The sequence below is a fragment of the Gymnoscopelus braueri genome (assembly GCF_963280865.1).
Source record: "Gymnoscopelus braueri genome assembly, chromosome: 9".
NCBI lineage: Eukaryota > Metazoa > Chordata > Actinopteri > Myctophiformes > Myctophidae > Gymnoscopelus > Gymnoscopelus braueri.
In genome coordinates this window covers 39,138,905-39,154,243 of record NC_137610.1, presented here as the reverse complement: position 1 = coordinate 39,154,243, position 15,339 = coordinate 39,138,905, and the positions used below count along the sequence as shown (strand labels likewise).

The following is a 15,339-nucleotide window of genomic DNA, read 5'->3' as shown; positions in this document are numbered from 1 at the left end:
AGATGTTTTAGGTTCAGATTAAATTATGTCTTTTTTACTATCGAGCAACAGAGTATCTGTGAATACTTGAATACAGTGTGAGACCATGTCGGATGTTCAGAGACCATGTCGGATGTTCAGTTATCCTACCAGAAAGCAGTGAGTGTCTGGAAGTTGATGGTCTCCAGGACGTGTTCGGGGGCGTTGAGCTCCAACAGTAGCATGATGAAGATGCGATGGTATGGCAGCTGCTGGAACTCCGTTTGACGCACGTCATGGTCCTGAATCAATACCCCTACTACAATACCCAGCACCTGGACGCACACACAAACAATGCACATAAGCAGAAATACAGTACATAGCCAAAAAGAAGACAGCTACATATGATCTTTGTGCATCTCCTTTTTTAACCACTTAAACATTAGGAACCCCCTTTTCCTCCTCTACAATAAATTTCCTCAGCAAGAATTGCTGAGGAAGAATTGCGTTGCGAAGAGCTTGTAGAGCGGTTACTTTTACTGAATGTTCACCCAAGAATAGGGACGCAAGTTTTCAACATTCACCACCATGAAGAGGTGAAAGAGGAAGTTCCATAACAGACATTTATTTTATTTTTATAACTTACAAAAGTGATGTTATCCATATTTCAACTCCTTCAAAGGTTTGCATTGCAAACATGGGTCCGATCTGGAGTTTTAACATTCCTAGACCCGTTTAAAATCTTATTGTTAGTTTACACATGTATGTATAGTTCTACCTTGTTGAGCAGGTTGATCTTAGTAACCGTGTTGGTGGCTTCTCCAGAATGTTTCACCAGCAGGGCAATGAGCCTAACAAAGGCATCCAGATTGTGGTAGCACTTGGCCCTGATGATTGCTGCACTGGCAGCTGGGTTGTGCTGCTGCTCGGCCTGTGCACGGTAGCTGATCTCCACACACATCTCTGTACAAAGCCGGAAGAACCGTGTAATGAGGTCATCCGTTTTCAGGATGCCTTGTTGGTGCATCTGGGGATGGGGTGAGGAAGCACAGTTATGTACTGTAAATAAAATGACACTTTGACATTTTCATTGAAGATCGGACAGTAATGCAAGTTCAGGTGTTTGTACCTGTCCTACAAAGGCAGAGAAGGCCTTGGTGCTGTCCCTGCCAGCGGCAGCAGAGTGGTAGAGGTTGACCCACTCTCTCAGGAGGTACTCTGCTTTCTCCCTAAGGCCAGGAGGGTCGTCGTACTCCGACGCCTGGGAGATCCCGGAGTGCATCATGAAGTTGGGTCCACCATGAGCACGATCAATCATGGCCTCATAGTTGGAACGAACAACGTCCATCAGCTGCGGAAGACTGGGAGCAGGGAGGAGAAACGCATGGCAGGAGAAAAGGTGATCAGACAAGAGAGCATAGGAGTCTGCCGAATATAATAGTGCAACAGTTAATTTAACTAATCAATTACATATACAAAATCATAGGGGACAGTGTTTTCAAAAATAGCCGATCTACCAGCTCACAAAGCATGGAGACAGCGATTTCTTTAAACACCTGTCTGACCCAACTGCTCTCCCGACCGCAGTCTGTAGTAGTCAGTCAGTTTGGGATGTAGGGGCCTTTAGAGTCGTCTCTTACCCTTCTGGAGCATTTGCCCTGGAGTGAGCGCTGGTCCTCATCAGGGTCTCGATGGTGTGGAAGAGGTCAGCCTCAGTGATGTGGCTGACACTGCGCTCATCCACCAATAGCAGCTTCACCAACTGCATGGCAAACGCTACTGCCATGTAGTGTAACCCGTTCTCCATTGACTGGAAGGGGATGGAGAAAACAGCTTAGCCTACAGTTCAAATATATTTCACAGTTCACACAAGAGCTGTGACTTTAAGTTGCCCATACATATCATTCTGTTGGGAAGGCTGCATAAGACCTTAGATGTAAGCAACACAGCTGCAGTTAAATTAATCATGGGTGCGTTAGATTTTGGTGGGTCAATACGTTTATGTTTGCACATGGTCACACCCATGGCTCTGGGCACACCGAACTTAAAACACCCACAGCCACTAACTCTGAGAGTGTACAAATGGAAGGCATGGAGGGTCTTGGAACTAAATGAACTCGTATGGGTCCATTTGGTTCCATTTGCACACTCTCAGAGTTATGTGGGTCCGTGGCCTAATGCATACCAGGTCCTTGAAATTCAACTGTTTGACAATTACTACTCTAGCACATATGAGTGACAGGAGTCATTTCCCTGTGTGTACCTGTGCCAGGTGCAGGTCGTACTGCTGCATGTTGACCAGGTGGTTTCTGATCAGCAGCTCCACTGCTTCCACGTTGTACTTGTACTCATCACGACACTCGATCAGACACCTGGACAGAGACATGTTAACAGGTTAGACCAGTGTTTTTCAACCGGTGTGCCTCGGCACACTGGTGTGCCGTCTGATGACTGGGTGAGTCGTGTAAAACTTTGAAAGTGCACAACCTGCCTTGGAAAAACTGACCGAAAAATAAATTAAGACAAAAAAAGCTGACAATAGATACGTGGGCTGGCATCTATTGGCTCCTCACCTGTGATATATTGTACTCTGTGTTCAATTGAGAGTACTGCACTGACATGACGTGTGATCAACAACTCAAGCCTGTCTGTTCTAATGTTCTCAGTAAACCGAAGGTGCTGCTACAAAACTACTCACCAAGTGTGTCAAGTTATTATTATTATAAAAGAACCCAAACAAACTATAACATCTTCACTCGATGCATACTATTGGAGAAGAGGCTTTAGTGTATTAAACACTTTTTTTTATTTTATAATTTTTATCCCACGATTTTGTAACCCATATTTTTTCACCCAGTGCCAATTGCCTATGTAATCCTGGGCGCTACTCTCCCTCTGCCAGCCTAGGGAGAGCCCAAGCTGAAGCTCATGCCTCCTTCAATGCATGAGGAGCAAGCAGGCCGCTTCTTATCACCCGACAGGGGGAGGTTCCCTGGTTAGACGTAGCGTGTGGAAGGAACACGTTATTCCAACCAATTCCTTTCCCCTCCATCAGGCGCCCTGGCTGACCAGGGGGAGGCAGTATAGTGACCAGGATTACTGCATGTTTTTGTGAGGGTATTAACTACCCTAGGAGACACGGGGAGAACATGCAAACTCCACACAGAAAGGCCCTTTCGCCAACCCCACCTAGGGTATGGGCACTGATGACGCGGAGGAGAGAACACACTCCCAGCGCCCACAGCGTCCCCGGCGGGAATTGAACCCAGGACCTTCTAGCTGTGAGGCGACAGCGCTACCGACTGCGCCACCGTGCCCCCAACACGTTTACTTTTGACAATGGAGACGATGAGAAAATGTATGAAATCCTCACCTCAAAGAAGTTTGAAACGTATTGCAGCCCATGGGTGAATCCAACTCCTCCATTCATTGCACTGACAACGTTTATATATTTGTAGGCCAAATTGAATATGTGTCCTATTTTGTATGTTCAAGGTTTCTTTATTATTACATCTTGTGTACATGAGTCCATGTCTGCTTGTCATCAATTACAGCCAGGATACAAACTTTGAGTTCAGCAAAACAAGAAATGGGTGAAACTAAGGCACTGTCTGTCTGTCTTTTTTTTATTTATTTTTTTAAGTTAATTGGTGAGTGCTGCTGTCATACATGTTTGGATATTGTGTTTTTTTTAATATATTGGTTTAGTACCAAAGAAGCTTTACTCTGGGAAAGGTAAATCAGACATTTTGTAATGTTTGTAAGGTTTCTTTATTATGTACATGAAATATTTTGTTGGTCCCTCATACATTGTAGCAGCAATAAAAAGTAGTCACACACACACACACACACACACACACACACACACGTCCTAGACATTCTGTAGATGCTCTGTCACAGCAGGAGCTCTCAAGCTTTCCACCCATTAGAACTAAGAGAATATACAAAATTAGGGGTGCAACAGTTAATTGTACTAATGGATTAAAACAAGATATCGACTTTAATAAAAATAATAGGGAAAATAGCTTATCTACAAGCTCACAACGCACCAATGCATTGTGAGGTTATATTTCAGCTACTTTCGCATGACAACAAAGTATAAAATAGGGCTTAAGTGGTTAATCAGACTGATCGATTTATTTTATTTTAAAAATATATTGTTGGGGGCTTTTTCTGCCTTTATTGATAGTCCACAGGGAATAGAGACAGGAAACAGGGAGAGAAAATCGGAGAATCAAACCCAGGGACTCGCTGTCAGGCATCGGACCCTATATGGTACGCACCCTAACCACTCGGCTATCGGCGCCCCCAGACTTATCGATTTAGTTAATTATTAAAAAATCTAAAATATTTAAGTTGATTTATAAAATTGTATATTCAAAAATGTGATTAATTGAAAGTAATCAATAGAAATTCACGAAGAATATCGATAGTTGCATTCCTATACAAAATATACCGGTTGCCAAAGCCTGTTGGTCCTCACCTTGTGATCTGCTTGTTGCACCACTGTGGTCCATAGGCTCGTCCATCCTGCAGGGCTTTCAGGACGAGCAGATGACACTCTCTGTATCGCAGTAGGAGGTCAGCATCTGCCCCACTGGTGGCATCCAATAGACCCTCCACCGCCTAGGAAATGAAGGAAAATGACGGAAAATGACGGAAGGAAAGGAAATAAATGACTAATATTAATAGACTGAAAGCAGTTCATGCAATGCCTGGGTAGTTGGACCCAAGTGTTCTTGCCGTCAATAAGGCATAATACTGTATTGAGCATTTAAATTATGTTTGCAACATGTACATTAAGCCATTTGGCCAAGCACCACTGCCATGTAATATTTTAAATTAGCTTGATTCGAAAGACCATGTTGGAGGAAGAACAAAGTCGCTGTGGTCCTGGAGATTGGCCCAAGATTGCACAACAGCCTCCATTATTTTTTAAATATCCTGTAAGAGGGTATTAAAAGGTACATCTGTCTACATGAGATTGCAAGGGTAGAATATTTGTCTTACTTTTTGCAGCAGGCCCAAAGCAGCGATTCCATCCCTGGAGTTCCTGGCCAAGGCCACCGACTCCAGAAGGGTCCGTAGGGCCTGGGTCTGGGGGTTCATGGCCAGGGCTGGGGGGATGGCATGGAGGTGCTGCTCCAAGTCTGCCATGCACTTGTCATAGATCTGAGCCACATCATCTGTGGCCCATGCTTGTTGCTGTGAACCAGAAGGGAGACATGGTATAAGACACTGTATCCCTCAAATGTTATTTCACACTTCCATTAATTTGTCAATCCTTTGTAAAATCTACCATATAAAATTCAGTCAGTACTAACAAATAACCACTTTGATTGCGGTGCAACAAGCCAATGGAAGATTTAATTGTGTGTTGTTAATTATTGGTTGCTGATGTTGCCATTTTATCAGACTACCAATATAAACCCACCTTCATGGGCTGAGCCAAGAACCCAGTGGGTTGGGAGAGATCATTGCTGGGTAGGAAACCTGGAACGTTTCTGGCAAACTCCTCATACACAGCCAGTTGCTTAGGGTCCACTCCTCCCACCTACACAGACAAAAATGTTATGTACTTAACAGTCAATTCAACAGTTGAGGTAGCAGGGACTCATCTTTATCTGCATTCAAGTTAAAAAAGCCATCTTTATCTGCATTCAAGTTAAACAAGCCATTCTTAACCTCATCTAAATGAGGTGATCATGGTGTCAATAGATCTTGATCAGCATATAATATTATAAGGTCTATAAGGTATATATAGCATATAAGGTCCTCCCACAAGTCACTGAATGTTTCTCTAGTAGCAATGGTTAGCTGTAGTTTACTCATTAGTCACTGTGTTTATTAGAAGCTAGAAGTGTGGTGCGTTAAGCTGATGGTGGGTAACTGTGGTCCCACCTTGAGTCTGATCTGCTCAGGCATACGTTCAGCCTGATAGGTCAACACCACAGGGTCACAGTAACGACGGCCCTCCTGCCGTGCGTGCTTCCTTAGCTCAAACTCCTGGAAGAAGACAGAAATGCTGAATTAAACTCATATCATCTACAGAGAACATGCTTTTTCCAGAGAACTGCTACTACAGATTACTAGTGACTTGACTGTGGCACAGGGATTCTGTAAACTGTCAAAGAGGACTTTAGGGTGATAAGAGATAGATATAAATGGGTTACCCATTGTAAAAAAAAAAGATCACACCCTGTGTGAAGTGGGCGGTGTCTTGCTAGCTAATCACAATACTGAATGGAGTCAACCAATCATGTACAAAAAATAAATACATTTATTGAAACACTCTTTATGATGGACGAAACCATAACTTAAAAAAAACAAGTTATGGTTTCTTATATAGGGCTATGCACATGTCTCATGTGACACTGGCCAATCACAGTCCTGAATAGACTGTGATTGGCCAATCACGGTGCAGGGTTAGGCGGGGTACTTTTTGGCCAATCACAGCGCAGGATAATTGTACAAATTTCCAAACGTCACTTATAGGGGCGGTTTCACCGCCCAAAAATCACACCCAGTGTGAAGTGGGCGGTGTGGTCATCACAGTGGTCATCATAGTGATGGAAGCTCACTTCCAAAAAAAATTGATTTTTGGAAGTGCATAATCCTATTTATAGGTTATTAATGTCATCATGTGTCTCGCTAGCCAATCACAGTGCTGAATAGAGTCAGCCAATCACAGTACAGCTAGGGTCTACTAATGGGCCAATCACAGTGCAGGAAACTAATACTAATGAGGTGTCCCCACCCCACTTATAGGGGCGGCTACACCGCCCAAAAATAACCTCTTTTGTCATTCAAGCATTACAGGGTCAAAATAACGTGTCAACAGATTTCTGAAAGCCGTGAACTTTAAGTACAGTAGTGGCAGGGTTAGTATGAAATCAAATTAACAACCAATGCAAGGGGTCTTCAATTGTCAGCACAACTAGTTTACACTAGTCAGCCTGCAGGTCTCACCGTGGCCAGTCTCTTATCCATTTCTGGGCCAGCCTTCTCCACGGCCGTTTTCTGAATGAAGCAGCAAGCTAGCTCACAGTTGTCCTGGGCGATCCTGGCTGCAGCCTCCTCCATCATCTCCCTCTGTTGGGGCGTTGGCGCCTGGGGAATCAAATGGGGGAATGAGAGACGGATGGAAGACGTATGTTTAAAAAGACCTTCGTTTTCAAGCATACAAAGATCAATGATTGCCCAAGAAGAATAACATTGCCTTTTAAGGAAATAACTAGGGGTGGGCAAAAGGTTTTAAAAAGTAGTTAAAATAGCTGATCTACAAGCTCACAAAGATGAGTCGTGAGCTTGTAGATCAGCTGTTTTAACTATTGTTTTGTTTTAAACGTGCTTATTGATTATCCGAAAAAGTTATCGAAAGAAAATAATCAATAGTTGAAGCCCTTAAAATAGACCCTTTGGCAGGTCTCAAACGCACCCTAAGAGCAGCAGCAAAGCTGTTCTTGAGGTTGGTGGCGATGCTCATGAGCAGCGGCTCTCGGCAGGTGATCATGGCCATGCCGGCGGTCAGGTTCCTCATCATGTGGTGGGCGGCCACGCGCATGCGGGACTCCTCCGAGTCCAGGGCAAAGTCCTTCCTGACGATCTGCTCGCAGGTCGTCATGGCGATCTTGATGGAGCGATCGACGACAGGATGAACCAGCTCCTGGACGGCCCGCTCCACTGACTGACGTACACACTGCTTCAGCTGAGGGTGGGCTTGTAGCAGGGGGATCTAGAGGAGTGTGGAGATGGACAAATAAGACCTTTATTGACCCCGTGGGGGAAATTCAGTCAACAGTGGCAGCACAAAAGTCAAGCACAGACACAGTAAGTACTGAAAGATACAGGGTAAAACACCATCAATAATGAATAGCATACATAGCCTGCACTATGCATGACAGAAATACACAATCATTCTGTCGTAACTATGCTTATGCAAAATGTAAGCAACCAGAACACAAACAGAATATACCCTATGCAGTAGCCCGCAGGCACGCACTATGGGGAGGTAGAAGTCAATATAAGACACAGGAAAGAAGAGTACAGGGGGGGAAAACAGTTAGGAAAAGAGATCCAGAAGAGGAGATAAGGAGCAGAAGAGGAGATAAAGAGCAGAAGAGGGGAAAGAAGAGTACAGGGGGGGGGGAAGTTAGGTAAAGAGATCCAGAAGACAAGATAAAGAGCAGAAGAGGAGATAAAGAGAAAAGAGGACAGAAAGGGGAACGAGGGGAGACAAGACTACCATCAGATCTCAATTCACCCATCCAGTGGGTTTTGAACATCTTTCAATCAAGCTTGTCCCAGACTTAGAGGCTGCGGCATTTGATGAGTGGACCAGGATTTCAGCTGCAGGCTGTCCTCTAAACCCTGTGACAGCATCACTTTCTTTACAGTCCTATGTGAAACCAACTTTCCGATGACCTGCGTACTTACATTTACGTTGATATTGATGTGTGGGGCCAGGCCTGCCAGGGCGTACACATTGATGTCATGGTAACTAAACTGTGGGGTGGGGGGCCCAGTGGTTGTGGTGAGCCCAGTGGTGGTGGTGGCAACAGGGGTGGATGGGGCAACTGCAAATGGAAGAAATTCTCCTGTTGGTTACAAAACGATTTTATGGTTAAAATCCATTAAGGGGAAGCCTGAGAGGCTGGATAAGCAAAGCAAGAAAGCAAGCAGAAAGCATGGACACACATGCTTGCAGTACAGATGCAAATTCTAAACCAATCAAATTCCTTAGTTCAAACAAGAATGCACTCGGTACAGTGTAGACCTTTGACAAAAATCTTTTTTTCATTTTAAAGTTTGGACTGATGGTGGTGCAAGAGGACAACCTGAAAAATCAATAGGTTTCTTCGTCTTGGAAGCTTGAATGTCATGAACTCCTTTTCAACATGTTGGTCACAGGCAGACAAACATACAGCGCAAAAACATAACCTCCTTGGCAGAGGTAATAAAAACACAAATTAGCAAGACTTATATGGACTTTTTAGAATATAACAGATCACAGCATAAAGCAGGATTTCCAGACATGTACAGCCACAGCTGAATTTCCAGCCTCCTCGTTAACCCCATAAGTTAATACATTACGACAACAGTGTGTCAATATTAGTGAGGTTCAGGGAGTGTTTCTAGAGGAGGAAAAGGGTCATGGCTATGAGGTATATTCACATTTCAGTTGCATTTCAAAAGACAGTTTTGTTTCCATTGCAGATTACAGTCTTGACATTGAACAGATATAATCGCATGATCAAATACAACATGGATCTTCCTGATGCGGTATTATGTTTCAAGTTGTCAAATTGTTCGTCTCCCTCTCTCTCTCTCTCTCTTGGTGGACAAATTGTAGAACATAGTGATGTGGTTCCGTTGGATATACAATCTACACTAGGCAGTGTCACTTGAACACATTATGTCAGATGACGAAGTTGGTGGTATAATGAGTTTCTTATGTCTCTCTCTCATCTCAACACTCCCTCTCTCTCCGTCTGTCTGTGTGTATGTCACTGTTTGTACTGCACCGAGCATTATCGGTTATATCCTTTTCAAATCGGACAACTAGTAAAACGATGGCATTTATGGTCGATGACCATACATGCAGAAACCTTAGTCAGTTGCTGTAATGATTTCATGGGGGGTACGTTTGTGTTCCTGCAGCAACACCACCATCACAACATGCATTTGTGCGATTGGCTAGTTCCAGGCCATAGCTTATTAAGCCATGGCCTGCTGTAACCGTCTAGTTCCGGTTCATAGTGTGGCGAGATGCTTATCCCATAGCCTGGAGGAACAATTGTTCTGCCAATATGAAATTCTTCAAATTAAATAGCTGTTGACGGAATCAAAAAAATATAGGAGAATTTAGGTCTTTTGTCTGCTGCACAGGAAATATGATGCTGATTGGCCTAGTAGTTTGGGAGATTAGTGGCAGACAGACACGACCAATCACAAGAACAATGTATGTTGTAATGCTGTTCATTAATTTAGTATATATAGCCTACATTTATGCTAGGAGTTATGACTTAGGACACATGGAATAGTGTCTACATTCCCCTCCCCCCCCCCTCCTCTTTAACATCTGGTAATAACTAATTTGGGGTGTTAATTTGTGAATACCATCCAACCCTAAAAAGCTGTAAATATAAAAAGAACAACTATGCTTACTCAGGCAGCACAACCACACTGCTAAGAGAAATTCTGGGGTAAACGCTGTAAAGAAACTCGGGTACAAAGCAAAGGCCATTAGGACACAAGGTGAACAAGGTATACACTCAAGCACCCACCTGTGGTAACTATAGGAAGCATCTCTTCTGGAGGCTTCATCACCTCTTTCTTTGGTGCAGACAGCTGCTCCTCCAGGCTCTTCAGTTTGTCCTTGTCCTTCAGCAGGGTGCCAGGTTTGAGATCATTGATGTCCAGAGAGAGGTTCTTACATAGAACTTCAATTTCAAACTTCAAGTTCAACTACAGGAAATCAGACAAACAAGGTTAATCAGTAGGGCGTAAAAGACACCTAAATATTAGGCCTAATATTATATGTTTAGATGCTAACAGAATAAAATATATTTCAGTAGTGACCATAGAGCAGCAGAAACGCTGCAGATGATGATGATCACTTCCTTACCTTGAGGTCGTGCTCCTGATGCAACTCAGCAAGAACATTCATGATGGCCATGGTCCAGGGGTTCTGGGGCCTGAAGATCTACAATGCAGGGCAGAAAGATATTCAATTACAGTACATTGACAATTGTCATAAGCGACTTTTCCAAAATACTGTAAGAAACTATATAAGATAACGTGTATTGGGATTTAGTTTTTAATCAAAACTATGCAAGCCCATGCTTTGCCTGCCATTAGGGTCCTTAAAAAAAAGAAAGGATGGACATAGAGTAGTATACTCCATGTACCAACTTAGATTTGATATTCACCATGCTACGCAGACTGGACTCCAGGACTTTGGCCACAAAAGGAACCACATACAGCAGCTCCTGTTGGCCTTTCACGTAGGCCTCCAGCAGGAGAGACTTCACTTCCAGGTCCTGGAAGGAAGGTATAAGGTTTTGGGAAGGTCAACAGAAAAGTTAGAACTGGGTGAAAGCACCCTGAACGATCATTTATGTGCACACACACACACACACACACACACACAAACAAACAAAATAAATAATAATAAGTAGTCTCTATTAGGGCTGGCCGATAAGACTCCAAATCAATATCACGATCGATTATTTCAAACTTTTGCCTCGATTACGATTAATGAACGTTTTTTTTAAATAGTGGAAATGACAGATCTATTTTTTTTACACCACCACTGTACAACAAAGTATATTACAGAGTTAAGAGGTTCAATCGACTTAGTCCATCATAAAAACAATATTAATTTTTTTTCATGTCAATTTGTTGATATACAAGGAATAATTAATTATATTAAAAAGAAACCTTAATTCTCGTTTATCGGTTAAAAATATCGGTTTTGATACATTTTCGGTTAATTGCTCAGCCCTAGTCTGTATTCAGGTACTGAAGCTGCTTACCGTGTACAGGATGGGTTTGTTTTTGGCCAGCGTGATCATGCCCAGCCAGTGGCCCAGGTTTTTCAGCAGGGAGCGATCAGAGAAATTGGCAGCTGCCTTGTCTGAGGTCAATAAAACCTAAAGCAAAGAAATTAGGCAAAGGAGAAAACAGAGAAGAAAGGCAGTTTATTTAGGATGGGAGTCTTTCAAAGGACAGCTTTCTTTTCATTCACATGTTGGACCGCAATCTTTCCACCCAAGCATGTAAAACCCCCCTGGAAGTCTTTTCTAAATTAAGACAGCAACGTTTTACCTTGATGTTCCTGTAGGTCTCGGCAAGGACCATTTTGACAAACTCTGGGTTCTTGAGTGTATCCAGGAAGTTGGAGTAGAGACTGTGAAAGTTAGGCTCAATGCTGACGCGCTTCATCACCAGGTACTGAGACACCCAGGGCATGAATTCATCCTTCACCGTTTCCTTTAGTTCTTCAACCTGGCAAAATAGTTAGAGCTTTTTAATGGGATTTGGCAACTTCAAATCAATATCACGATCATTTCAAATTTTGCCTCGATTACAATTAAAGGTAGTGTAAGTGATTTGCAAAGTTTCAAATAATTGCAAAATGGGTCTATGTTCTGATAGTGCTCGTTACTATAGAGTGTCCTGTCCATATAAAGAGTCTCCATGTCTCTCCAGCTCTTTATAAAACAGAAAATGTATTTTGTAGTTTTTTTTTTTTTTTTTGTAGTTTCATTTCCAATTTTATCCAACCAGGACAGAGAACTCAATCAGGATACAGATTAAACAGGTGAAATTGGAAGTGATGACACTAAGAAATGAGCATGCAAAATTGGAACTGAAAACTATACAAATTAAGCTTAAAAATGGGTACTTTCTCCTGATTGGCTGAGATTTTGACACCTACCGAAAAATGTATTTTCTGTTTATTAAAGAGCTGGAGAGACGGGGAGACTCCTGTTACTGAACAAACACTCTATAGCAATGATTACGATCAGAATATAGTATTTTAACCTTTAAAAAAAATACTTTTTGTTTTAACCAAAAAATATCACTTACCCTACCTTTAATGAAAGATTATTTTTTAATAATGAAAATAGCAGGTCTACAAGATCTCAGCCAATCTTTATCAGGAATTTCCATGATGAAGATCCACTGAGATCGAAAAGTTGAAAGCAGCAACAAAAATCTATTCATTCCATCCTTTACCTTCTGTGTCATGTTGGACTGAGAGAGATTGTTGAAGATGAAGGCGATCTTCTCCTGGACATTCTCTGGAGGCTCCACAATCCTTTCATTCTGGTCTGTGGCCACTAGCAGGGTGTCAATGTTGGTCGTGTTGATGGAGGGCTGCAAGGCAAGCACAAGACAATTGTTTCTCTAACAGCTGCTGCAGTAGCAAATACAATTTCAACAGGTGACTTGGAGACAAGGTTCTATTTTAAGTGCCCACGCATGGGGTTGAATCAAAATCCTGGGCAGGTTAAAACTGCATTTAGGACAATCTTTCTCAAAACTCACCACCTAGCACTCGTTATTTAATTTCATCACTGCTAGTTATGCTATGCAGATGTACTGTATGTTGGTTAATAGTGCGATGTTGTTTATACAGATATATACTATGTTGTCCACAGATCCCAAGTATGTTATTTAGATGGCAAGCATGTTCTTCAGATGTTAGCTTTGATGTTTATCTGAATACCTGATGGTTACCTAGTTACTTTGAAGCACTTTCAGTATTTATGTGACCCATTTACCCTGCCGTTCGCCTTGTAAGTCACTCTCGATAAAAGTGTCTTCTAAATGCCTAAATTGTACACAGTAAAATCCTCAGTATTCATTTATCAATTTGTAACAGAGTGCATAAATGTAGCATGCGTTACATTTGTACACTCTCAGAGTAAAATTCACACTCAGGATTTTACAACTCGACCATGGGGCATAGCCAGGACGGACAAAGAATTGATCATCATATTAATCACATTGGCAAAAGTGACAACAGGATCTATGCTGGTGGTTATAGCCACACTTACTGGCACATCTTTCTTGAAGGTGCTGGGCGTGGGTCTAGTGATGGTGGTGGTCTTGACAGCGGCGGTGGCCGTAGTAGTGGTAGTGACCAGGGTACTGGGGGGACCTTGCTGCGGGGCCTTGGGCACACCGGGCTGCTGAGACTGGCCCTGGGATTGGACTTGGGCCAGAGCCAGGCTGCCAGGGGTGGTGATGGATCCCTGCATCTTCACCGGCGGGTCCCGTGACTGCTGGCCATACTCGATATACTGCACGCACAGGATATGGGAATTGCAGAGCGAGAGATTTATTTATCTAGGAGTAGGATTCCCTGCTCCATGCCATGGCTAGGACAGAGCTTAGGGTTGACAATAACCACATTAACGCTGGTGTGCCTATCTTGGACAAATTAACTTTCATGATTATTATAATTTTTTCAACAACACATTGCAACACATTGTGAACTTATATATATATTTTTTTACAGACATTTTTGACAGGTGCACAAAGAAAAACTGGGAATGTAGGGGACATAGATTAAGGAAACCTGTTTACCTCTTGTAAATGATGGGGAAATTGCAAGAAGTGACCGATCGAGGCCAAGTGTTGACAGTACTGGGGATAGTCCTTTAGCCTGAAGGGGAAAGGAAACATCAAACAGCCTGCCTTCCCGCATACAACAAAACTAAATGATCATTTTTCTTCAGTCCCATACCTGTTTTTAAATCTATCTAGAGCAGCAATGCCAAAATAATACATTTTGGATCCGAAAGGTTTTCGTAAGGCTTCAAGGACATATCGGAGGGCCAGCCCTAGGGCCATGTAAGTGACCAGGCCCTTCTCAATGATGCCTCCAAACAGGCAGGCGGTGATGTGAAGCTCCTTATCCGGATACTGAGGGAAGAAGCGGTACTCTTCAAACAGGTTGCGCAGCATGCAGTTGAACACCTCCCGCTCTCGTTTGATGGTCGAGTCCTTAAACCTCTGCAGCATCTCAAGCACCTTGTGAGAAAAGGGTGTGAAGAGGGAAAAAGAGAAGCCGGGGTCAGGAAAGTTAACCAAGGGCGCTGATGGCCTAGTGGTTAAGGCGCATACCACATAAAGGCTCTAGTGCAGCCTGACAGCGAGTCGCAGGTTTGATTCCCGAACCCGAAGACTTTTACTGCGTGTCACTCCCCGTCTCTTTCTGTTTCCTGTCACTCTACTATCCAAATAAGGCAGAAAAGCCCCAAAAATATAAAAGGAATGTTAACCAGGGGAACAGTTTGCTTCACATAGAAATTAAGGGGGTGACAACAAGAAGCATCACTAGCAGGCATGCGGGCATCAATTGGCGACCAAAGAAAAACATGAACAAATGGCTACTGTAATGTTTTGTTGGCGAGTCGAACAATGTGACTATTTCCATCATCAGCCCTGATGTAAATGCAGAGGCTGCCAACATGTTTGCGTCGTTGTTTACAACGACACGACATCAGTAAAACAAGCTGCATGTGTGCACTCACGGTAACCCCACCCCACCCAGATGAGATGTTTATGCCAATTTAGTTAATTAATTGGGTGATCAACAAAAATAAAGATTCCATGACCATCAGACCCCTCGTCATTGATGAGCGTTGCAACTCTGCGCCTTCGTCCCAAAAGTACAAAATATAATATCTTGGGTGCACCTAAATAAAACCCCAGAACAACTGTGAGCGTGCACACCAGGCACACAGTACATTAGGAAAACAATGGTTTTGCAGCTGTTGCATTTCTATTGATATTTCTTAGTGTAATCACCCCCCAAGATGGAAATGATTCTGAAATGCTGCAGTTTGATATACTGGGTTTTAA

The 15,339-nt window shown here is 43.0% G+C and overlaps 1 protein-coding gene across 6 annotated transcripts in view; it reads right to left on the bottom strand.

The window, feature by feature from the left end:
- LOC308092637 (CCR4-NOT transcription complex subunit 1) overlaps positions 1-15,339 on the bottom strand; it is a 33,971-nt gene that overhangs the window by 4,674 nt on the left and 13,958 nt on the right. For 4 of the 6 annotated variants that reach the window (XM_080438659.1, XM_080438662.1, XM_080438664.1 and 1 more), the window contains 21 exons: positions 14,219-14,505; positions 14,060-14,137; positions 13,527-13,782; positions 12,703-12,843; positions 11,788-11,967; positions 11,496-11,612; positions 10,890-11,000; positions 10,586-10,663; positions 10,245-10,425; positions 8,395-8,555; positions 7,397-7,693; positions 6,928-7,068; positions 5,860-5,964; positions 5,393-5,512; positions 4,969-5,163; positions 4,442-4,584; positions 2,222-2,330; positions 1,599-1,768; positions 1,088-1,319; positions 737-985; positions 130-293 (listed from right to left, as the gene is read on the bottom strand). In XM_080438659.1, the coding sequence (XP_080294785.1) occupies positions 130-293; positions 737-985; positions 1,088-1,319; positions 1,599-1,768; positions 2,222-2,330; positions 4,442-4,584; positions 4,969-5,163; positions 5,393-5,512; positions 5,860-5,964; positions 6,928-7,068; positions 7,397-7,693; positions 8,395-8,555; positions 10,245-10,425; positions 10,586-10,663; positions 10,890-11,000; positions 11,496-11,612; positions 11,788-11,967; positions 12,703-12,843; positions 13,527-13,782; positions 14,060-14,137; positions 14,219-14,505 (3,515 nt within the window). Of the gene's footprint in view, positions 1-129; positions 294-736; positions 986-1,087; positions 1,320-1,598; positions 1,769-2,221; positions 2,331-4,441; positions 4,585-4,968; positions 5,164-5,392; positions 5,513-5,859; positions 5,965-6,927; positions 7,069-7,396; positions 7,694-8,394; positions 8,556-10,244; positions 10,426-10,585; positions 10,664-10,889; positions 11,001-11,495; positions 11,613-11,787; positions 11,968-12,702; positions 12,844-13,526; positions 13,783-14,058; positions 14,138-14,218; positions 14,506-15,339 lie in introns of all 6 variants that reach the window. The other 2 variants (XM_080438661.1, XM_080438663.1) reach the window with 1 other exon arrangement.